The sequence below is a fragment of the Panthera pardus genome, unplaced genomic scaffold (assembly GCF_024362965.1).
Source record: "Panthera pardus isolate Hobbes unplaced genomic scaffold, ASM2436296v1 HiC_scaffold_6, whole genome shotgun sequence".
NCBI lineage: Eukaryota > Metazoa > Chordata > Mammalia > Carnivora > Felidae > Panthera > Panthera pardus.
The window spans coordinates 123,446,580-123,471,849 of record NW_026526991.1 but is presented as its reverse complement, the minus strand read 5'-3'; the positions used below and the strand labels follow the sequence as shown (position 1 = coordinate 123,471,849).

General features: G+C 36.4%; 1 protein-coding gene across 2 annotated transcripts in view; it reads left to right on the top strand.

Moving 5' to 3' along the window:
- Positions 1 to 25,270, top strand: part of MALRD1 (MAM and LDL receptor class A domain containing 1) — a 770,287-nt gene that overhangs the window by 116,283 nt on the left and 628,734 nt on the right. The window contains exons 14-15 of one of the 2 annotated variants that reach the window (XM_053896000.1): positions 726 to 846; positions 3,345 to 3,443. In XM_053896000.1, coding sequence (XP_053751975.1) covers positions 726 to 846; positions 3,345 to 3,443 — 220 coding nt within the window. Of the gene's footprint in view, positions 1 to 725; positions 847 to 3,302; positions 3,444 to 25,270 lie in introns of both variants that reach the window. The other variant, XM_019460623.2, reaches the window with a different exon arrangement.

The window sequence follows — 25,270 nt, the reverse complement described above, 5'->3', positions numbered from 1 at the left end:
GGGATCTGAGGTCTTCGCTGATAAGATGGGGATGGGTCACTTACGGTGTCCTAGACTGGCAGTCCCGCTACATATCTTTAAGACTCCAGACATAATTTCTCTCTCTCTTTTTTTAAAATGCTGGATTAACAACAGAATAATGTGATTAACAAGAAAGAAAACAAATTATATCAGTCATTATTCAGAGTGTTAGAATAAATTAAATTTAAATGCCTCTGAGTGTTTTAATTTATGAATATTAACTACTCTATGTGGTTATTGATTCTGTTTTACCTCATTAAGTGGGTTTCTCTATATGTATACATAATATATATTAGTATTTAAATATTCTGATTCGAAAACGAATCAGTGCCTCCAGCAGACCCATTACAAATGAATTCATATCTCAATTAAATTGAGTTGTAAACCACACAGTTGATTACCCCAAAGAGCTCATTTTAAATGCATATGACTCTTAATGGCTCCAATGGGAAGGCAACCCTTCAGTCGTGATGAATGTTTCAACTTTTAATTGAAACAAGGTTACCTAAGACATTAAGGTTACATAAGATGCTGTCAGAGCCGTTATGACTTTATAAATTTATAATTTGAATGTTCTGGTCAAAACGGTTCTCTAAAATTAGGTTGAAAGGTGGGACAGATGCAAATGAGCTTCTCTACATAAAGATATAGGATTGTAAGACACTTATGGTATATTTTTAATGATGGTTTTTCTGTAATTATAGTTGATTTTAGAAGCTGCTGTTTTATCATCAAATGCTACTGTTGCTCTAGATGACATCAGTATATCTCAGGAATGTGAAATTTCAGATAAGTCACTTCCAGGTACCAGCATACTAAAGAAAGGTGAGTTGGTTTTTTTTGGTTTTGTTTTGTTTTTTTTTTTTTTTTTTTTTTTTGTAGTTCCTGCAGTTTTAAACATTAAAATAATTAGTTCCTCCTGATACCAAAATTTAAAATATATTAGAGTCCTTCAGTAATATGGCTCACTAATAGCTAATACCAGGATGTGGATTATATCACATATCCTTCAAAACTGAAATATATTTTTGAAATATGTATGTGCTGTTTCACAGTCTAGGCTTTAGAGACTCTTCCAATAATATTCTATCCTTGTGGCTAAAACTGTCACATGTGGTTTTTTAGTTATAAAATTATGAAAGAATTTTAATTATTTTGCGTATTATAAAAACACTTATGTAAGAATTTAATTCTATCCTAATTTTGTTTGGCACTTCAAATGAAAATATAGAGAAATTCGTGTTTCAGAATTACCTAGGAGTTAAAAAAAAAAAAAACTTACTGGGTTTGGAAAAGTAATTTAAGGCCAGCCAAAAATTTAAATGCTGACCCTAAAATTCTCTGTTTAAATTCAGAACATAGTATTTTCAAGTAACAGATGGAGTTTGGCTAATTCTTTGACTAAATATTTCATAGACCGTTTCAATTAAGGTACAGAAAGATTGTCATAAAAATCATATAGGCATTTTTGAAAGTCCAACCATTATTTCGGTTCTGAGAATGGGTTGAAACAGCATACATTATGCCTGTGGATACTTTGTCATCCTAACACTGATGCCTTTGATCCCTCCTACTCCAGGGGGAGTAAATAGACAACATTAAAGATTTTGCCTGCAAACCACCGCACTTTATTTATTTATTTTTTGTCTGTATGCACGAATATTATTTGCATTTAGAAATGAGGCACATCACATATTCTGAAGTTATGTTTCATTAAACAACATACTTAGTAAATGGAAAAGTAGCGCTCTTCCAGGAACCAGGTGCAGTAATCAAGGATAATATAGGAGAAACAGTCCTGGATTGAGAACTGGATTGAAGAATTTTAATTAATAGTCCTTTTTTCTAAAGACATCTTTCACTGGTAAGATTGTACAAGTCTGTGTACTAACTTTATATGGTGCCATATATTTATTCAGAACATGTGTTCTGAACTTACAGTAAACCTTTCTAAGCTCTGTATGTGTAGTGGTTTTGATATAGACATTGAGGAGTGCAAAGCAACAGATTTAATGATTAATGTTTTTGAGGGTTTAACCAGAATTACCTTATTTATGTTATTTGATTAGCATTTTCCTTCCCCGAATCAAATACCACATGACCAGAATTGGAATCGCAGAAAGTTGACATTGAAGAGAATGCAACTGGAGGCAACAATGTGGTTAAAAGTTTTAAATTATCACTAAAATTAACATTAGCAGAAGTCTCTGAGAGTACTTGATCTCACTGACAGAGAAATCTTTTCAGAAAGGAAATCAAAACTCAGTTTATGTGTTCTTCGATCCAAGTATCATCTTAGTTGGTTAGAGCATAAATCTTTTTTTTTTTTAATTTTTTTTGATGTTTATTTAGTTTTTAAGGATAGAGAGAGACAGAGTGTGAGCGGGAGACGGGCAGAGAGAGAGGGAGACACAGAATCTGAAGTGGGCTCCAGGCTCTGAGCTGTCAGCACAGAGCCTGACATGGGGCTCGAACTCGTGAGCTGTGAGATCATGACCTGAGCCGAAGTCAGACGCTTAACTGACTGAGCCACTCAGGTGCCCCATGTTAGAGCATAATTCTAATTCAGACAAAATTTTATGACTTTTTCCTGAAAGGCCAATTGTTTTACACAAAGAGAAAAAAAAAAAAAAAACAACCTTTTTTACTGTTTGTGTAGATTTGTTCAATAGGTAATTATAAGATCTCCCTTGTGGAATTTAGTGTTATTACTGGGCAGAAACTTAGGGATGGCACTAGAATAGGCCTTAAACAATAAGGCAAGTCCCACTGGTCATGAATTATGTTATATTTGTGGGGCAGGATGGCCAGAGATTTACCTAGACCCTGTGTTTGAATTAACGCCTTGGAAGGCTTTAATCAGCATGCAAATGGCTATAACAGTTGAGAGCAATTCTTAGTGCCTTATGTATACATTTGAAGCACCATCCACGGGATGAAAACAGAATTCTGATTTGGCCTTTTTTAAAAAAAAAAATTTTTTTTTTAACGTTTTATTTATTTTTGAGACAGAGAGAGACAGAGCATGAACAGGGGAGGGTCAGAGAGAGGGAGACACAGAATCTGAAACAGGCTCCAGGCTCTGAGCTGTCAGCACAGAGCCCGACGCGGGGCTCGAACTCACGGACCGCGAGATCATGACCCGAGCCGAAGTCGGCCGCTTAACCGACTGAGCCACCCAGGCGCCCCTGATTTGGCCTTTTTATCTAGCTTCTGTGTCCTTAGCATATTTAAAAACTAGTATTCATAAAGCAATTATACATTCCATTTATTCGCTGAAGGGGAAGAGTACGTTTTGTCCTCTCCATCTCTTAATTTTGAAGCTGGATTTGTGCCACGTGAGGATGCAGGCTCTATTTCATCCAGCAAGTTCTGTGATTTTACGTCTGATTCCCCAAATGGAGCAGATGAAGCCAACTGTGGTGAGTCAGTACTTTAATCACTTAGTCATTTGGCTGAGATTTATGTGCACAGTGGTCCCCACTTATCCATAGAGGATACTTTCCAAGACCCCCGGTGGATGCCTCAAACCACAGATAGTACCAAATCCTGTATATTCTATGTTTTTTTCCTATACATATGTATCTGTGATAGAGTTTAAGTTATAAATTAGGCACAGGAAGAGATGAACAATAATAATAAAATAGAACAATTATAACAGTGTACTATAATAGAAGTTGTGTGAATGTGGTCTTTCTCAAATACCTATTGTACTTACCCTTCTTGTGATGATGTGAGTTGATAAAAATTCCTCCCTAATGGGATGAAATGAGGTGAACAATGTAGTCATTGTGACGTAGTATTAGGCTACTATTGACCTTTTAAAAAAATTCCAGTGTAGTTAAAATACAGTGTTATATTAGTTTCAGTTGTACAATATAGTGATTCAAGATTTCCATACGTCACTAGGTGCTCATCACAACAAGTGTACTCCTTAATCCCCATTTTCCATTTCACCCATCTCCCCATCTACCTCCCTTCTGGTAGCCATCAGTTTGTTCTCTGCAGCTAAGAGTCTGTTTCTTGGTTTGTTCCTCTCTCTTTTTATTTCTTTGCTCATTTGTTTCTTAAATTCCACATATGTGTGAAATCATATGGTATTTGTCTTTCTCTGACTTATTTCACGTAGCATTATACTCTCTAGCTTCATCCATGTCACTGCAGGTGGCAAGATTTCATTCCTTTTTATGGCTGAATAAATATAGAACAAATATGAGTACGAATATACCGCATCTTTTTTATTCCTTCATCAATCAATGGACACTTGGGCTACTTCCATAGTTTGACTATTGTAAATAATGCTGCTATAAACCTAGGGGTGCATATATCCCTTCAAATTGGTGTTTTCGTATTCTTTGGGTAAATACCCAGTAGTGTGATTGCTGGATCATAGGGTAGTTTTATTTTTACCTTTTAGGGGAACTTCCATACTGTTTTCCACAGCGGCTACATCGGTTTGCATACCTGTCAGCCGTGCGTGAAAAAAGGGTTCCTTTTTCCATGTCCTCGCCAACACTTGTTTCCTGTGTTTTTGATTGTAACTACTCTGACAGATAGGACATGATACCTCATAGTTTTGATTTGCATTTCCCTGATGATGGGTGATATTTTGGATACTAACCCTTTATTGGATATGTCATCTGCAACTATCTTCTCCCATTGAGGAGGTTGTACCAAAAATGATAAGATACCTAGGAATAAACCTAACCAAGCATGGGAAAGACTATAAAACTATAAAACATTGATGAAAGAAATTGAAGACAACACAAAGAAATGGCAAGACATCCTATGCTCATGGATTAGAAGAACAAATATTATTGAAATGTCTATGCTACCCAAAGTAGCAGATTTAATATGGTCCCTATCAAGATTGTAACAGCATTTTTTGCAGAACTAGAACCAAAAATCCCAAAATTTATCTGGAACTACTAAAGACCTCGAATAGACCTGTTTTTCTTTTGAAAAAGAAAGCTGAAGGTATCACAATTCTGGACTTCAACTTATATTACAAAGTTGTAGTAATCAAAATAGTATGGTGCTGGCACAAAAATAGACACATAGATCAATGGAACAGAATGGAAAACCCAGAAATAAACCTACAATTATGTGGTCAGTTAATCTTTGATAAAAGGGGCAAAAAAAATTAATGGGAAAAAGACCATCTCTTCACCAAATTGTGTTGAGAAAGCTGGATGGCTATGTGCAAAAGAATGAAACTGACCACTTTCTTACTCCATACACAGAAATAAACTCAAAATGGATTAAAGACCTAAATGTGAGACCTGAAACCATAAAAATCCTAGAAGACAGCACAGACGGTAATGTCTTGGACATCAGCTGTAGCAACATTTTTCTAGATGTCTCCTGAGACAAGGGAAACAAAAGCAAAAACGAAGTATTAGGACTACATCAAAATAAAAAGCTTCTGCACAGTGAAGGAAACAATCAGCAAAACTAAAAGGCAACCTACTATTGACCTTTGGGCAATACATCAGAAAAAGGATCATCAGCTTCCTAACTGTGGTTGACCTTGGGTCAACGTACGTATTTACTACTCTCTGAATGTAAAGTGCGCACTACTCAGGTGAATATTGTTTAATGAAGACAGCCAGAATGGAGACCTCTGTACAACTGAAATGACTTGTGCTTGAAAGCAAACCAGATTAGCTTTAAAACAGTAGGAAAAAAAAAAAAAATGAAGAGACCTCTGTAACCCTCAGTTTTGCTGTGTTGGAGTATAGAATTTGAAATAAATGCAAGAGAGAACTCAAAAGACAGGAACAGGAGTGTGTTGAAGACATTCCTTTACTAAATTCTTTTTGGATATGTACTCTTCCTCTAAATAATTGCCATTCTAGTAGCAGAGGACTGTATAATGCCTAAGAACGTTCTTTCAAACTATAGTACCAATAAATTGGTCCTAAAACTATAGATCTTGGCTAGTTCTGTATGTTTTTAAATCTTTAAGAGTCTACTTTAATTTTTTCTTTTCTGAAGGCGGGGCATCTGTTCTTTCTGCATTAAGCTTCTATGAATCTAAAGTTATCCTACCATCCTTGGAAAATTATTAAAGAAGGAAAAGAAGGGGATGGTGTTGGTGGACAATATTTGCAAAAGTATTTAAAAAACTCCTGTTGAAGGGGCGCTTGGGTGGCTCAGTCGGTTAAGCATCTGTCTTCGGCTGAGGTCATGATCTTACCGTTCATGGGTTCAGGCCATGCATCGGGCTGTCTGCTGTCAGCACACAGCCTGCCTCGGATCCTTTGTCTCTCCCTCTCTCTGCCGCTCTTCTGCTCGCACTTTGTCTCTCTCTCAAAAAATAAATTAATGTTAAAAAATTAAAAAAAAACTGTTGAAGGCAATGAGGTCAGAAAAGAGGGAAGGTTATAAGAATATCACATTCTATTGATCACCCATACCTGAAATGAAGCTCAAGTAGTTTTCAGTCAAGGCAGTGTAGGGTCATGGGCATTTTTATGAGGCTTGATGGAGCATCCAGTTGGATAGACTCTTCCAACAATCCATGCAGAATATAGATCAGATTGGGACACCTGGGTGCCTCATTTGGTGTCCCAATTAAGTGTCCCAGTTAAGTGTCCCAGTTAAGTGTCTGACTTTAGCTCAGGTCATGATCTTACAGTTCATGAGTTCGAGCCCCGTGCCTGGCTCTCTGATGACAGCTCAGAGCCTGGAGCCTGCTTCAGAATCTGTCTCCGTATCTCTCTGACCCCTCCCCTACTCATGCTCTGTCTCTCTCTCTCAAAAATATATAAACGTAAAAAATAAAATAAAAAGAATATAGATCAGATTTATGAGAAAAATCAGGGACATTGTTAGGTTATGATACATTGGCAAGGGAGCTGTGCTATGACTCATCGCCCACTTATATTGAGCATCTATTTTATACCAAGAGATTCACTAAAGAATAAAATGTGATGATTTCCCTCAAGAATCCATTGGAGGAAGAAATACATTGTGTATAATAGTGTTGCAGTATAATTAGGTGTATAAATTTCTGTTACACCTCTAAGGATTGGAGATCATATTCCTTAGAAGGTAGATCATTTCTCAGCAGAAACTTCTTAAAATGTTTTGTTTTATCTTGCTATATCAGAAGAACTGTCCATTGAAAGTTCTGCCAGGGAGTAACAGTTGTAAGCCTGTCTCTGAATACATTAAGACTGTTACCAAAGGTACATGGTTTAAGAACTTTTTCCATATGAACTCCTGTATCATCAAAACAAATCTAAGATGTTACTATTATTAGCCTCATTTACAGACTTTCTTAACGATTAGTGTCCATTCAGGAGACAGAAACCACACTAGTAGTTTGAACAAGGCAAGTGTAATGAAAAGAGTTATTATGTAATTTTAAAAAGTGGTTATCTACAGCGAGAAATAAAAGAGCAATAAAGAAAGGAATGGCGAATGTGGACCAACTACTACCTTTAGTGCTGAGACAGAGAATCCAAGGGAGGAGTGAATTGGATGAGTGCAGCCTCCCCATATCCCAACAATGACATTTATACTTTATTGGAGAGGGTGTTACTGGGACCCATTGGAAGGTAGAGAAACTTGCTGGGATGTTGTGAGCTAGATTTGGTTAGTAGCTGGTAGGCCAAGGAAGAACTTATCCATCAAGATGCCTGCAAAACTCATTGAAGGGTGACTGTAAGTGGGTCACTTTAAATTGCGGGAAGGGGTGGGGCAAAAACAAACAAAATCCCCCAAAGTACTTGGACCCCAAAAGAGAAGCTTCTTACCCTACTGTGCTTTGTGGTATCCATCCTGTGTTGCTACTAACAAAACCAAACATCATATGAGCAGTTCAAAAGAGAAATGTTTACAAAGTCCAGCAGGGCAAGGAAGGGTAGATTTGGAACTGAGGCTAATAAATTTATGATGTGCATACTTGCCCAGCATTGCCAGGTCTGTAAGCGGTGGAAGCTCATAGTGAATCTAGGCAGTCAGCTTCCAAACCCCAAACTTAAAAAAAATTTTTTTTTAATGTTTATTTTTGAGAGGGGGAGAGGAGCAGAGAGAGGGAGACCCAGAATCTGAACCAGGCTCCAGGCTCCGAGCTGTCAGCACAGAACCTGTCACGGGGTTCAAACTCACAAACTGTGAGATCGTGACCTGAGCTGAAGTCAGATACTCAACCAACTGAGCCGCCCAGGCGTCCCCAAACCCCACACTCTTAACCACACATCATACAGCCTTTCAAAGGCATCATTAAGACTGGTACTTTTCAGAAATGAATGGTTGCCCTCATATCCACTTTGAGCAATCGGAATTATGAAGCCAGTGATGAAGACTTCAGTTTTGGAGGAGGCATCATGCCCTCAGGCCCCTAGGATATCAAGTGGTCATTTTCCAAAGGTCATTTACCACTGGAATGGTAAATGCTGACTATAACTCTAATGTTCTTTTTCTTTTTTTCCCTTCAGTTTTATTATTAAATAATTGACATGCATCATTGTATAAGTTTTAGGTATATAGCGTGATCGCTGCTTGATTTTCATATATTGTGAAATGATTACCACAGTAGGTTCAGCTAACACCCATCTTCTTAAACAGATGCAATAAAAAGAAAGAAGAAAAGAAAACCCTTTTCTCTTTGTGATGAGAAGGCTTAGAATTTACTTTGCTACCAGCCTCTCTTATATCGTACGACAGTGTTAGCTATGGTCATCATTTTGTACCTCAGATCCCTAGTGGTTATTTATCTTGTAACCAGAAGTTTGTTCCTTTTGGTCAACTTCTTCCAGTTCTCCTCCCACCCCCCTCCAACCTCCATCTCTGGGAGCCACAAGCCTAATCTCTTTTTCTATGAGTTTGTTTGTTTTGCATTGTACATCTAAATGCGATCATTCAGCATTTGTATTTCTCTGACTTGTTTCACTCGGCGTAATGTCTTCAATGTCTTCTCCATCCACGTTGTTGCAAATGGTAGGATTTCATTTTTTTTTGGTTATGAATAAATAATATTCCATTCTATATATGTATATGTGTGTACGTATGTATGTATACCACAACTTCTTTATCCATTCACTCATTGATGGACATTAAAGTTGTTTCTATGTCTTGCCGGTTGTAAATAACGCTGCTGTGAACATGGGGGTGCAGATATCTTTTTGAATTGGTGTTTTTGTTTCCTTTGGCTATGTTCCCAGAGGTGGGATTGCTGGATCGCATGGTAGTTTTAGTTTTCTGAGGATCCTCAAAGCCATTTTCCATATTGGCTGCACCAATTTACGTTCTTGCCAACAGTGCGCAACTTTTCTCCACGTCCCCTCCAGTATTTGTTCTCTTGTCTTTTTCGTAATAATCATTTTAAGAGGTGTGAAGTAATATTGTGGTTTTAATTTGCATTGCCCTAATTACTAGTGATGTTGAACACCTTTGTATATCTTCTTTGGAGAAATGTCTATTCATGTTCTTTGCACATTTTTTTAATCGATTATTCATTTTTGCCCTTGAGTTCTTTATATTTTGTATTTTAATCCCTTGGGAGATAGTTTACAAATATGTGTTTTTCCCATTTTGCAGGTAGTCTCTTCACCTTGTTGATGTTTTTGTTAGGTGTGCAGAAGATTTTTAGTTTAATGTAGTCCCACTACATTATTTTTGACTTTGTTGCTTGTGTATAGGGTGTCATATCCAAAAAAATTATCACCAAGATCTATACCAAGAAAATTAAGTTCTATGGTTATTTTAGGAGTTTCATGGTTTCAGGTCTCAAATTTAAGTCTTAGTTCATTTTGAGTTAATTTTTGTAAGTGGTATAAGATATGGGTCCAAGTTTCATCATTGTACATGTGAATATCCAATTACCCCAGCAGCATATATTGGAGATATTGTCTTTTCTTCATTGAGTATTCTTGTCTTCTTTGTCAGTAATGGTTGACTGTCTATGCTTGGGTTGATTTCTGGGTTTTCTGTTCTTTCCATTTGTTTCTTTGTTTTTAGCCAGTACCACATTATTTTGGTGATTGTAGCTTGAAATCAGGAAGTGTGATGCCTCCTGTTTTGTTCTTCTTTTTCAAGATTGTTTTGCCTATTTGAGTTTTTTTTTTTTTTATTCCATTTTAGGTGTGTTTTTCCTACTTCTATAAAAAAAAAGGCCATTGGAATCTTGATAGGGTTTATATTGGATCTATAGATGGCTTTTGGTAGTATTGACATTTTAGGACTTAATTTTTTCAATCCATATTTTCATTTATTTGTGTCTTCCTCAGTTACTTTCATCAGTGTCTTAAAATTTTCAGAGTAGAGATCTTTCACCTTCTCAGTTAAATTTTTTCCTAAGTATTTTATTGTGTTTGATGCAATTGTAAAATGGGATCAATTTCTTTATTTTTCAGAAAATTTGTTGTGAGTGTATAGAAACTCTATTGACTTTTTCTTTTATTTATTGTGACAAGGACTAGGGCACAAGTAGGAGAGGGGCAGAGATAAGGAGAGAGAGAATCCCAAGCAGGCTCCCTGCTGTCAGTGCAGAGCCCAGCACAGGGCTGGAACTCAGGAAATGTGAGATCATGACCTGAGGTGAAATCGAGAATCAGATGCTTAACCTACTGAACCACACAGGTGCCCCTCAATTGACTTTTAAAGTATGTTGCTTTTGCATTTTGCAACTATACTGAGTTTAGTTGGTTGCCCTAACAGGTTTTTAGTTGAGTTTTTAGGATTTCTTCTATATAAAAACCTGCCATCTGCAAATAGACACCGTACATCTTCCTTTTGAATTCTGATGCCTTTTATTTCTTTTTCTTGACTGATTGTCCTAGCTAGGACTTTTAGTACTATGTTGAATAGGAGTGGTGAGAGTGGGTACCTTATCTTGTTCCTGATTTTGGAGGAAAAGTTTTCAACCTTTCACCATTAAAGGTGATGTTAGCTGTGGATTTTTCATATATGTCTTTTATTATAGTGAGATATGTTACTTCTGTGCCTGATTTCTTAACTGTTTTTATCATGAATGACCGTTGAATTTTGTCAAGTAACTTTCCTTTGTCTATAGAAATGATCATATGAGTTTTTTCTTTCTTTCTATTAATGTAATGTATCACATGGATTCATTTCCATATTTTGAGCCATCTTTTCATCTCAGGGATAAATTCTACTTGATCATGGTGAATTATCCTTTTAATAGGCTTCTGAATTCAGTGTACTCGTATTTTGTTGAGAATTTTCACGTCTGTATTCATCAGTTTATTGGCCTGTAATTTTTTTCTAGTAGTTCTTTTCTGATTTTGTTGTCAGGATAGTGCTGGCCTCCTAAATGAGTTTGGAAGTATTGTCTCATAATTGATTTTATGGAAGAGTTTGAGAAGTATTGATGTAAATTCTTTCTTAAATGTTGGGTAAAATTCACCAAGGAAGCCGTTTGGCCCTAGACTTTTCTTCTTTCAGGCATTTTTGTTTTCATTCAACAAATATTTATTGAACACTTTTTATGTGCCATGAGTGAGCATTGGACAAAGTGACAAAAATTCTTTGCCCTAGTGGAATTTGAGAACTGGAATGTAGGGGTGCCTGGGTGGTTCAGTCAGTTACGCATCCAACTTTGGCTCAGGTCATGATCTCAGAGTGGGTTTGAGACCTGAATCAGGCTCTCTGCTATCAGCATGGAACCCGCTTCAGGTTCTGTCTCCCTCTCTCTGCCTCTCCTCCCTCTCTCTCTTAAATATACATAAACGTTAAAAAAAGTGGGATATAGACAATAAACAAGAAATAAGTAAAATGTTTATCATATGAGGAAAATTAATCAGGTAATGGTAATGGGAGATGCCCATGTGGGGACGGAAATTGCAACGTTAAAAAATTTATTTAATTTTAAAATTCTACTGTAATTAACGTACAGTGTTAATTTCAAATGTACAATATAGTGATTCAGCAATTCTATACATTACTTAGTGATCATCATGATGAATGTTCTCTTCTAAGATTTTTATGGTTTCAAGTCTCCCAGTTAGGTCCTTAATCTGTTTTGAGTTTGTTTTTGTATATGGTATATGAAAGTGGTCCAGTTTCATTTGTCTGCAGGTAGCTGTCCAGTCTTCCCAGCACCATTTCTTTAAGAGACTGTCCTCTTCCCATTGCAGATTCCTGCCTCCTTTGTTGAAGATTAGTTGATCTTATGGCTGTGGGTGTATTTCTGGGCTCTCTATTCTTTTCTTTTGATCTGAGTGTCTGTTTTTTGTGCCAGCAACATGCTATTTTTGATGACTACAGCTTTGTAGCACAAATTGAAATCTGAGATTGTGCTACTTCTAGTTTTTTCTTTTTCAAGATTGCTTTGGCTATTTGGGGTCTTTTGTGACTCCATACAAATTTTAGGATTACTTGTTGTAGTTCTGTGAAAAATGCTGTTGGCATTTTGATAGAGATGTCATTAAATCTGTGGAGTGCCTGAGTAGTATGGTCACTTTAACAATATTTATTCTCCCTTGGGTCATTTTTGATTACTGATTCAGTCCTCTTACTAGAAAATGGTCTAGTCAGATTTTCTATTGTTTTCTGACTCAGTCTTGGTAATTTGTGTGTTTCAAATAATTTTTTCATTTCGTCTAGGTTGTCCAGTTCTTTGGTGGATAGTTGTTTATGACAGCCACTTATGATCTTTTGTATTTCTGTGGTGTCCCTTGTGATGTGCTTTTTACGTTTGTAATTTTAGTTATTTGTTTCCTTTCCCTTTTTCTTTGCTTAGCGTACCTAAGGGTTTGCCAATGAAATGTATGTTTTCAAGAACTAACTGTTAGTTTGGTTACTCTTTTCTATTGTTTTTCTATTCTCTATTTCATTTATGTTTGCTCTAATTTTTATTTCTTCTATTACCTTTGAGCTCTATTCTACTTTTTTTAGTTGCTTAAGGCATAGAGTTAGGTTACTTATTTAGGATCTTTTTTGCTTCTTAATGTAGGTTATTTACTATAAACTCCCTTGTTAGAATTGCTTTTATTAAATCCCACGAGTTCTGGTATGTTGTATTTTCATTTTTGTCTGTCTCAAAAAAACCTTTCTTTTCAATTTCCCCTTTAGCTTTTAATTTGGTCAAACGGCTTTTAGGCTAGTGTTGCTTAATTTACATGTGCTCATGAATTTTCCAGTTTTCCTGTTAGTATTGATTTCTAGTTTCATGCCATTGTGGTCAGAAAAGATATTTGGTGTGATTTCAGTCTTCCTGAGTTTGCTAAGACTTCTTTTGTGGCATAACATGTGGCCTGTCCTAAAAAGTATTCCCTGTGTGCTTGAGAAAAATATCTGTTCTGCTGTTGTTGATGAGAATGTTCTGTGTATGTGTCAGGTCTTTTTGGTCAGTAGTGTTTTTCAGATCCACTGTTGTTGGTTCCCTGGATGATCTATCCCTTGTAATATGGTTTATTTCTCCTTTTAGCTTTGTCAGTTTTTGCCTTATATATTCAGATGCTCCAATGTAGTGCACAAAATATTTATAATTGATGTGTCTTATTAGTGTATTGACCCCTTTATAATTATATAATAACCTTCTTTGTTTATTTTATTATTTTTAGTTTAGAGTTTGGTATCTGGTATAAGTAAAAGCTAGTCTTTTTTTTTTTTTTTTTTTTTGATTACCATTTGCTAACAATGTCTTTTTTCATCCATTTACTCTCAGTCTGTGTGTCTTTGAGAGTAAAGTGAGTCTTTTTTTAGGCACATAATGTTGGGTCTTGTTTTTTAATCCATTCAGCCATTTTGTGCCATTTAATTGGAGAAATCTGTTTACAACTAAGGTATTTATAGGTAAGGACTAAATATTGTCATTTTGTTCATTTTCTGGTTGCTTTGTATGTCCATTATTTTTTATTTAAACCTGATATTTTTGTGTGTGTGTGCTTTGGTGCCTGTTGGCATCAGTATGCTTTGAGTTCTTATCATGTCTTATGTAATTACTATGGGATTTTCCTAGTAGTTACCATGAAGCTTACATAAAATATATTTTAACACCTCATTTTTGAAAAAAGTATATTTATATGTTTTGAGAGAGAGAGAGAGAGAGGGAGAGAATGAACAGGGAAGGGGCAGAGAGAGAAGGAGAGAGAGAATCTCAAGCAGGCTCCATGCTATCAGGGCAGAACCCAAAGCAGGGCTCAAACTCACAGATCGTGAGATCATGACCTGAGCTGAATTTGAGAGTTGGATGCTTAACTGACTGAGCCACACAGGCATCCCTAACAACTCATTTTAAAATGGTAACAACTTCAATAAAATTTATAAACCTTATACTTTTACTCCCTCTCTTCCTTTTTGGTTACTGCTGGTATAATGTACATATTTTTACATTGTATAATTAGTAACAGATTATAGTTATGGTTATTTTTACTACATTTTTTAAACTTAAGCTAGAGTTTTAAGCGAATTCACCACCACTGTGACCATATTGCAAAATCTATGACTGTATGTTTACTATTACCAGTGAGATTGGCACTATCTTTTTATGCTTTATGATGTTAGTTGATGTTCTTTTACTTTTACTCAAAGAACTTCCTTTAGCATTTCTGGTAAGGTAAATATATGTATGGAAGATTCCCAATATGTGAGCCCATAGTTTCTCTGCAATCCCTGTGCAGGTGTGAGATCAGAGTCGGGGCTCCCACAAAGCACCTCCAGTGCTGAGTTGGGGAGTTAGTTGTTGTGCCTGGGCTCTTTTTGAGGAACCAGCGGCTCAGGGGAGACCTTTGGGTGGTGCTGAGCTGGCTTAGGGGTAGGGGGAGCAGTGTGGTCAGTATACAGCTGCCTCTCTTCCCAGGCACTCTGAGGGGCAGGGAGTGCTTCAGCCTCACTCCCTTGTTCTAGGATTCTCTCAATAATGTTCTGTTCTTCATTTCTTCTTAAGTTTATTTAGGAGAGAGAGAGAGTGAGCACATAGCAGGGCAGGGGCAGAGAGGGAGGGAGAGAGAGCATCCCAAGCAGACTCCCCTCTGAGCCACCCAGGCAGAATAGTTGTTAGTTGTAATTCTTACGAAGGGGGTGAAGTATAAGGAATAACCTATGTTCCCATCTTGATGACATCATTCCTTGTTTTGTTTTATTTTTTATAAAAAGAATACTTTATCCTCTTGTAATTATTTGTTTAATCACACTGCATTTCATAAGATAGTTTTATAGACATGGAAAGACGATCGGAGACCACGGTTTGGCAATGGCCCCATTTGGCAATGGCCCCATGATCATAGTGAATAGAATTAAAAAATTAGTAAATGAACTCCAGCCTTCTAGTGTCTTTGTTTTCATTTCTTTGCCTGCTTTGTTTTTGCAGTTAATTTTACACTGTGAAGCTGTTTATTTATAGAAATTATTTTCCTTTACCCCATTTTTTTGAATCTATGCATTAAAATTTCTGATGCCGAGTTGAGATGAGGTAAAGACGCTAAAAAAATTTAGGGGGGTAAGAGTGGGTAGGGATCTTTTTTCTTTTTTGTAGCAAAAGGAGAAAAGGAAGCCTGTGGATTTTAGGCAGAGAGGCTGGCACTGCACTGACTAGCATATCAGTTTCCCCGTGGAGAACTTAATTGCTTGACAAAACACACGTTTCCTCTGAGGAGAAAAATACAATACCACTCTCAGGATTTCTCTTCATAAACATGAATCCTCCTTAAAAGGAATATCGGTATCTAGAATTTCAGATACTTAATATTTTAATGCAATTTATTCTAATTTTCTCATTTTCATAAGCATCTCTAACCCAATTTGATTTCTTTTTTTTTTTTTTTTTTTTTAGATGAGACCAATTATGACTTACCTCAAAAGGGTTATTAAACTTCAATGAATTTAGGTTTTTGGTGCCTCCAAAATCTCTTCAAATTTTTTAGAAAAAAAATACCAAATATATGTTTTAACTCAATTTTGGTAAGGGAACAAAGTTAGTATTTATTTTAAGGTTGGGAATGTGTAGAGGTTATGGCATTTTGCAGATTATTGGTAATCTTGGATCATTTAATGAAATGTTTCCTTGTTTATATTATAATATAAAATTACAACTACTTTGGTTACAGTGTAAGTATACCTAATGAAGCCTGTCTTCCTGCCTTTTTTTTTTTTTTTTTGCCTAGGGGTTAAAAAATAGTCATACTAGCAAAGTTGGAAGTGTTCCAGTTTCTCTGTGCTTGAAGTGCATTTTAAAATTTGCTTTTCCTTCTCTCATGGTCATGAAGATACTCTTCAGAAGTTTCTATTTTTGTGAACAAATGTTAGCTTTCTTAAAGACTAAAATAGGTAATATTACTTTACACAGAGCTTGCTTTAAGTCTGGAAAGTAACTTACAGAGTGGAAAATGAAGATAGCATCAGTGGTTCCTGTTCTCAAGTCCACATTGTATCAAAAGGACATATGTAAATTATTTTGTCCTAATCCACATTATGTAATATAGATGAGATAGCCAACATTTCATAAACAACTCCATACATAGTAAAGATATTTTAATATTCCCAAACAATATTTTTTAACACTGTAACTTATTTTTGCCTACAGACTTTTATCACGTGAGATTTTTTTGTTTTGTTTTTAAAGATCTAAACCATTTCTCATGTTCTACTTTCTGTCTGCTCACAGGAAAAACCACCTAAGTCAATACTTAGTATTTGAATTCAGTAAAGACTAGGCAAAGACAGGTTGAGCAGTATAGGAAAAAGGAAAGATTTATGATTTTTCTGATTTACTTTTTCAAACTTAAATACCGGTTGTGTATTTCCTCCAAACTACTATATCTGCTAAATATAGAAATGTTGGTTAGCACATCTGCAGCTGAGGTATAAAATAGAGACTTAATGAGTTTATGTGTTGGTGTTTCAGAGGCCACCTCCATGTGTATCAGAAATTCGTTACACTCCAGTAGGAGCTTTTGTATTGTGCTTTGAGATTTAGCAACTTCTTTTAACTCATGCATGCATTGGAAGAAAGCTTGAATTACCCCTAGCTATGTTTCTTTTGCTGTGTATTTTATTGAGAATATGAGTGTGTGAGTGTGTGAGTGTGTGTGTGTGTGTGTGTGTGTGTGTGTGTATCTTGATTCTTTAGGGCTGGCTTTTTCTGCATGTGTTCTGAAAAAAAAAAATGTTTTCAGAAGGTGGTTTTTTTGTGTGTGTGTGTGAGATTTGACATATTTAAACTTATAGAATTAAAGACTTTCTAAAATGCACCTCTCCTTATAACTACAAACTGCTTTTTGTTTTAATAGAAATAGAAGCTACTATTTTCTCCTTTCCAGCTCCTGCTCTTTTCTGTAGGCCTAATTACAAAATAAACCTAAATTTTCTAATTATTTAACATCTTATTTTTTTTATTAAGTGTATATTAGCAAATAAATCCTTGTAGAAAAAAGGATATTTAGTTATGTTTTTCTTAGTAAACAGAATTTTCACTGTTTTAGTCATATTGCCCTCAAATTATAATTTAGACACTTTTTTGCAGTCAACAAACACACTTCTCTAGACAAAGGCAGTTGTTAAAGACTGGAATGAGAAATTGTTGCGGTAAAGGCTCATCATTACTGTGACATAAAACCAAGAAGTGAGTGGAGAAAAAGTCCATTCTCATTTATGGAGTCACTGATCCCTGGGGTGGTGGGGGGAAGATATTTTTGCAGACAAGTAAAATCTGGTAAATAACCCATGGTATTATGAACAATCTTTGCTGCAGACAATTATGTTGTTAGAGAAATTCAGGACAGTAGAGATAAAATAATTAAATAGATAATAAAGTACATGATAAAGAGCCAAGACAAAAAGAAATAAAGGTTTTTTTTTTTTTTTATTTCTCAGTTGAAAATTCTATTGAGGATAAAATCTGTATTTAATAATACAGTATTTTTCTATGAGTATTTAAGATTAAATTTCAATGAATTATATTAGGGATGTTATGAAGAGAGTAGGTTTTTTATCTGTCATTACTTTGAGCTCATTTGGATTTTATTTTTCTGCAGATCATTGTTCTTCACTCTGAAAATTATAAATTAGAACCATAATTGGCATTGTTTTGCTTGTATGTCAAAACTTCTTGAGTCCTTTTCTCCCATAAGTACTGCTCTTGTCCATTTTATTTCTCTTTTCGTACTAGCAATGTGTGTGATGAAAAGTATAAAAATGGGTAATGATCCTCCCCTATTCAACACCACATGCTTTTAGCAATCCATATCTCCTAGCCTTGTAGAACTTTATCACTGTAGACAGTGAAATTTACATTTCCTTCCAGTGTTGATATAAACCTCTCTCTTTGGGATAGATATTTAAAGACACTTGACATCTATGCCTGGGGTATAGATTTAAAGATGCCTAAAGATACCATGTGATAATAATATAAATACTAACACACAGTTAGCTATAAAACACTTATTTTGTACCTGACATTGTTTGGAATGTATTTATATGTGTTAATTAACTTACAGTTAGGAGAAGTAAGGCATAAAGAGAATGAATGTCGTGGCACTTTTTACACAGTTACTTCAGGGTTAGGGGTGGGAGTGTGAAATGGATCTTAGTGTTGCTTTTCCTTTCACTAAGTCTTCCAGAACAATTAAATGTGTATGGTTCACAAACAACATAAACCTCTTTACACTCATGGGATTTTAAAAGGAAGGCTTTTAAGTAGGCTAATATATCTTCATTTCCACTGACTGACTATATTTCAAGAGCGTTTGAACATTTCTGTCATTTTGCTAGGTTTGTATGGTAGACATAGAAAGGAGTTTTTCCTTTAGGGAAAAAGAATCTCGAGAGAGAATCTAAACACATGTGCATAAAAGAAGCCATAATAATCTATTGCCCTTCAAATATAATTGTTAATAATAATAATGATAAGAAGAAACTTTTTATTTATTTATTTTTAAAAATTTTTTAATGTTTATTTATTTTTGAGAGAGAGAGAGAGACAGACAAAGTATGAGTGAGGGAGGGGTAGAGAGAGAGAGAGGGAGACACAGAATCCGAAGCAGGCTACAGGCTCTGAGCTGTCAGCACAGAGCCCGACGCCGGGCTCGAACTCACAGACCGTGAGATCATGACCTGAGCCGAAGTCGGATGCTTAACCGACCGAGCCACCCAGGTGCCCAAGAAGAAACTTTTTAAATACCTGCTGAAAGAAATTGTGTAGAGTATGCAAAGACGTGAAGATAAAAAATATACACAAAAAAGTAATGACTAGAAAAAGCTGGTTTTGTTCCATGGACAATAAAAGCTGGACTAGGACAGGAATCTTTAAGAGTCTAAGATAAGGATCACAAGGAGGGTATTAATGAAAAGTTTAGGAATAAAGGCATTTTTGACATCATTTGGAAATTCCGTAAGACGCAGGGGAATTGGCTACAAGCATGGTTTCAGTTGGAGAATTGAGTTGCTGAAAATGAAAGTGAGGCAGGTTGGTTAGAGTAGGTTTACCTGTGAAGTTAATTTTACATCACTGTGGTGGAGGAGTGAGTACTTGAGGAGGGTGCCTGGAAAGATGGGATAATAATAGGATGCAGGTGTTATAAAACCCTTGTCCTCAGGGTCACTTCATTCATTCATTCAATAAGTATTTATCAAACAGTATACGTGGGTCTATAACTGTTTACAGAGAGAACAAGACATATGTGGATTCTAACTTCATAGAGATTACAGTCTATACCAACCCATATGTAATTCCAGTTTTGATGCATAGTATATAAGGTTACAGAGTCGCCCGTGAAAGTTATGATTACTCTATGATTAGCACTAGTGTGGAGATAGCATGTTTTAAAAATGCATTAACATGGGATGCCTGGGTGGCTCAGTCAGTTGGGTGTCTGACTTCAGCTCAGGTCATGATCTCACGCTCGTGAGTCCGAGACCCGCATCGGGCTCTGTGCTAATAGCTCAGCGCCTGGAGCTTCTTGGAATTCTGTGTCTCCTTCTCTCTCTGCTCCTTCCCGCTTGTGCTCTGTCTCTCTCTGTCTCTCTCTCTAAAAAATGAATATACATTAGAAAATAAAAAAATATAAATGTGCATTGTTTCTTCTTTCTTTTTTTAATGTTTATTTATTTATTTTGAGAGACAGGGAGTGAGTGGGGGAAGGGCAGAGAGAGAGGGAGACAACTGATGAATCTACTTTGACACATCATAGTCATCCAAAGTCCACGATGTACCTCAAGGTTCACTCTTGGTATTGTACATTTTGTGGCTTTGGACCAATGTACAACAACATGTGTACATCACTATGGTATCCTACAGAGTATTTTCACTGCCCTAAAAATCCTCTGTGCTCTGCCTGTTCATCCCTCTCCTGCTCCCAACCATTGGCAACCACTGATCTTTTTACTGCCTACATAATATCTATTGCCTTTTCTAGAACTTCATGTTGTTGGAATCACACAGTATATAGTATTTTCAGATTTTTTTCCACTTAGTAATATGCATTTAAGTTTCCTCCCTGTTTTTTCATGTCGCATAAGCGCATTACTTTTTCACTGAGTAATATTACATTGTTCGATATTCCAAATAAATTAGGCTGCTATAAACATCCTTGTGCAAGTTTTTGTGTAGACAAAAGTTGTTCATTCTTTTGGGTAAATTCCAGCAAGCATGATTTCTGAATCATATTTTAAGTATACTTTTAGTTTTATAAAAACACTGCCAAAATATCATCCAAAATGGTCCAACCATTTTTGTATTCTCACCAGCATTGCTCTGTTTCCTCACCATCATTTGTCGTTGACAGTGTTCGGGATATTAGCCATTCTAGTAGATGTTTGGTTGTATCTTGCTTTAATTTGCATTTCCTAGATGACATATTATGTGGAGCATCATTTCGTATGCTTATTTGTTATTTGTAAATCTCTTTTGGTGAAGTCTCTGTTCAGGTCTTTGGCCCATATTTTTTTTTTATTAAATAGTTTGTTTTTGTATATTTTGTATGACAGTCCTATATTCGATGGGACTTTTGTACATATTTACTCCCCATCTGTGCCTTGTCTTCTTATCCTTGTGGCATTGTCTTTTGCAGAGAAGAAAATTCTAATTTTAATGAAGTTCAGTATGTCAGCTATTTCTTTCATGAGTTGTGCTTTGGTGTCGTATCTAAAAAATCATTGCTTTACCCAAAGGCCTCTACATTTTCTCCCATGTTCTCTTCCAGAAGTTTCATAGTTTTGCATTTTATGTTTAGAACTGTGATCTGTTTTGAGTTTATATTTGGAAAGGATGGGAAGTCTGTGTCTAGATTCAGTTTTTTGCATGTGATATTCAGTTGTTCACTACCATTTGTTGAAAATACTTTTTTTCCAATGTATTGTCTAGTCCTTTGTCAAGATCAATTGTGACTATATTTGAGTCTCATTATCTTTTAAAAGAATGGTGATAGAATATACTTGAATAGCTAAGTGAACATAAATGGGGGGTTCCAAACAGAAGAAATGGTCTGTGGTAAGGCATTGAAATGAGTGAGAAGGACAGTAGTCTTGATTTATTAAGGAAACTGTGATAATAGAGTTCGTTTAAGCATAAATGCAAGAGAAGCACAGAGATTGTTGAATATTAGCTTAACCATGGTAAGGATTATTATACTTAAACAATAGGAAATCCATTTAAGGATTTTTATTCAGTTTCATGATCAAGTTTGAATTTTAAATGTCTTTAAGTGTTTGTACTTTGGCTGCAGTGTGTAGAATGAATTGAAGGGGAGAGAATGGAAATAATGGTTTCAGTTGGGAGGGTTTAAAAGGAAGGGTAAGAGATTATCAGGAACAAAAGTGACATGTAGAGATATGTCATAATAAAAATTTAAGTAGAATAAAGAAACACTTTGCTGAGTTTTGGGAGAAAGGGAAAAGGGATGTTGTAAGTAATACTCCTTAGTTTTTGTCTTGAATTAAAAATGTAGAGTGGTTGGGGGGAGCAGGATTTAGGGAGGAGATCATTATTTTCTGTTGTTTGGAGTTCTAACAAGAGAACACTCCGTTAGAGAAGTAATTTTTGGATTTATTGACAGAAAGTAATTGAAGCTTTGATACTATGCTGGGTTTACTTGGGAGAGAGTATTGAGAAAGATCCAATGTTTTTAACCACAATTTTGGCATGGTGGCACCACTTGAAGTTTTCCATTCTGGCTGAAGTATGAAAGATGAAGTATCCTCTCTTCAGAGGAGAGTGATAATTAAGGTAAATATAAATAAAGAAGTATAAAGGTTCAAATACCAAACCCTAAGGAGAAACTCACAATCAGGGAAATATGAGGAAAGATAAACCTTTGAAAAAATTAGGAGTGAATGGACTATTAAGTAGGATTGTATTGGGTACCAACTAAATGGTCTAACTCTGTAATAAAACCAAGAATTTTGGGGAAAATGAGAAAGGAAAAAAATTCATACTGGAAAAAGTAAAGTCGTTAGTGCTCGTAACAATGCCTGCTACGTGCCAGGCATGATCTGAGATCCCCCTGCTCTTAGAGCTTGCTTCCTAATTGGGGAGGTACTGAAACTATAATAAATGAGTAAATTACACATTATTTTTGAAGGGCATATGTGCCAAAGAGAAAAACAAGGTGGAGTAAGGGTAATGGGGCAATGATGTGGTGGTTGGCAAAAGACTTTGCAATTTTAAGTACGGTGGTTATAGTAGGTCTCAATGACAAAGTGATTTAAAGCAAAGACTGGAAAAGGTAAGGAAATAAGCCCTGAGGATATTTTAGGTAAAAGTGTGTCAGACACAAAGAAGGAATTGAGACAGAAACATACTTGGTGAGTCTGAGCAATAGCAAGGGGACCAATGTGATGGAAGAGAGTGTTTATGGGGAGAAAAAGTGGGATATGAGGTGAAAGGAATAAGAAGCCCATCTAGAGCTGTGGTTCGCAATCTTGGCTTCTTTTGAAAAGCTACCTAGAGAACTTCTAAAGCTCTGGATGCCATAACCAATTAAATTACAACGACTGGGAGGTGGTACCCAGGCATTTGTCAGTTTTAAAGCTCCCCATGTGATTTTAATATGCAACCAAGGGGGTGCCTGGGAGCTCAGCTGGTTGAGCTCCTGACTCTTGATCTCAGTTCAGGTCTGGATCTCAGGCCCCATGGTGGGCTCCATGCTGGGTGTGGCGCCTACTTAAAAAAAGAAAAAAAGCAACCAAGGTTCACAGTCATTCACCTAAGGCCTTACAGGTCATTGTAAGGACACTGGCTTTTAAATGAATGAGATGGGGAGGTACTGGAGCATTTTGAACAGAGGATTTATTTACAGGATCTGACTTAACAGAATTACTATGCTTGCTGTAGGGGAAACAGGAGAGCATTAATGTGCATTGAAGACCACCAATAAAATAGCTGTTACAAAGTTGGGTTTATTGATACTTGGTAAACAAGGAAAATGGCTTCCCTTGGGGATCTGTGGAACACTCAGCAAGGAAGTGTTGCGAGGAACTTGTAATAGCATTTGAGCTTTTGTCGCACGATTTGCGGGAGGGTGCAAGAGAGCTGGAATTCACTCTGGATTGGATGTTTACAAAACCAGGATAATTCTGTGATTGTGTGTCTAAATAAATTTTATATGGAAAGTGAGAGAAATGAAACAGTAAAGATCCAACAGTTACTCATGTTAGTCGGGAGAGTAGGATATTTACACAGTTTTTGAGTTGGCACAGTGATCCTTTTGCCTGTGCTCCAATATGATTATAGAGTGGTCCTCTTTTTGTCTGTTTTTTTCTTATTCGACATGATGTCCTTGAGGTTCATGGTATGTGACAATCATGTTCAACAGAAGAGCACGGTAGCCCTGCTGTTATTGGCAGGCCAGCTGCTGGTAACGCCGAGATCTAGCTGACATGGCCAGGAAAGCTGACAACTAATGACCATCAGGGGCAAGGTTAGGAGCAAGAAGACCAAACAGGAGGATATTCTAAAATTGAAGACAGATATGATGGTGACTTGAACCAGCATGATGCAGTGGAGGTGGCGGGAAATGGGAAGATTCAGGATGGATTCTGCAATAGAAGAAAAAGGATTTCTTGATTGGATGTGGGGGAAGAGCAAGAGAGTGGGGTTAAGGTGTCCAACCAAGGTCTTTGCCTGTAGAAACTTAGAAGGGTGGTGTTGTCATTTCTGACCTGGGAAAACTACAAGAATAACTAGTTTGAAGGAAAAGCTCAGGAGCTTAATCCTGGGTGTATTACATTTGAAATGTCAATTAGATACTCAGGTAAAGATGTCTAATAGAGAATTAGACATATGAATCTGGAGTTCAAGTGAGAGGTTCAGGCTGGAGATATAAATTGGTGAGACATCAGCATATAGATGGAATTTAAATCCTGACCCTAGAATTCTCTGAAGTAATGAATGTAAAAGATCTAAAGGTCTAGAAGCAAGGGTAAAAGGAAGAACCAGCAGAGAAGATGAAGAAAGTAACAACTAGGGAGGGAGGAGGGAAATTCAGAGGATTTGCTCTCTTGGAAGCCAAGTATGCACAGTGTTTCAAGAAGTTGGAAAACATGGTTAACTGTCACCTGTTGCTGATCAAGATGAGGACTAAGAATTGACTTGGGATAATATGTGATGAGGTCCTTGTGGCTCTCGATATGAGGAGTATAGCCTGATGGGAAGGGGCTCAGGAGAAAACTGGAGAAGAGAACAACTTTCATGAGTTTCTTTCTAAGACTTTAGGAAGGAAAACTGAGAAATAAAGTGGGTGGTGTTCAATGAAATGGGGTCAAGAGAGTTTAACAGCATGTTTCTATGGGCTTATGGGGAAGATAGAATAGGGAGGGATAGTGTGTGACATGAGAGAAGGGAGGATTTTCTGGAGAGATGCAGTTAGGTAGCCAACAGAGGATGTCATCTAGCGCACGAGAAGAAAATGGCCTCATCTAGGAACCCAAACAGTTTATCTGTGGTAACAGAGGAAAGATGGAGCATATAAGGTTAGACACTGGAAGGTGGGGAGGAGTGGTGATGATAATTGTGGAAATTTTGTTTTGGAACCTGGGAATAATGAGGAAGTAGAAGCTTCTTGGGTAATACTAAGGACTCTGATAATAAAAAAAGAAGAGCACATTTTTTTTTCACTCACTGGATGAATAACTCCCAGTTTGGACTCCTAAGCCCCTAGGGTCCTTCAGGAAAGAGGAGTCAATAGGCTACTGCAAATATTTCAAAAAAGGTAAGTGAGAATTGTACCCTTCTTCATCTTATTTTTTCCAGTTTTATTGAGAAATAGTTGACATACATCACCGTGTGAGGCTTAAGGTACACATTATAGCATTTTCCTTTCTCTAGCTTACCTTGTTGTAAGAA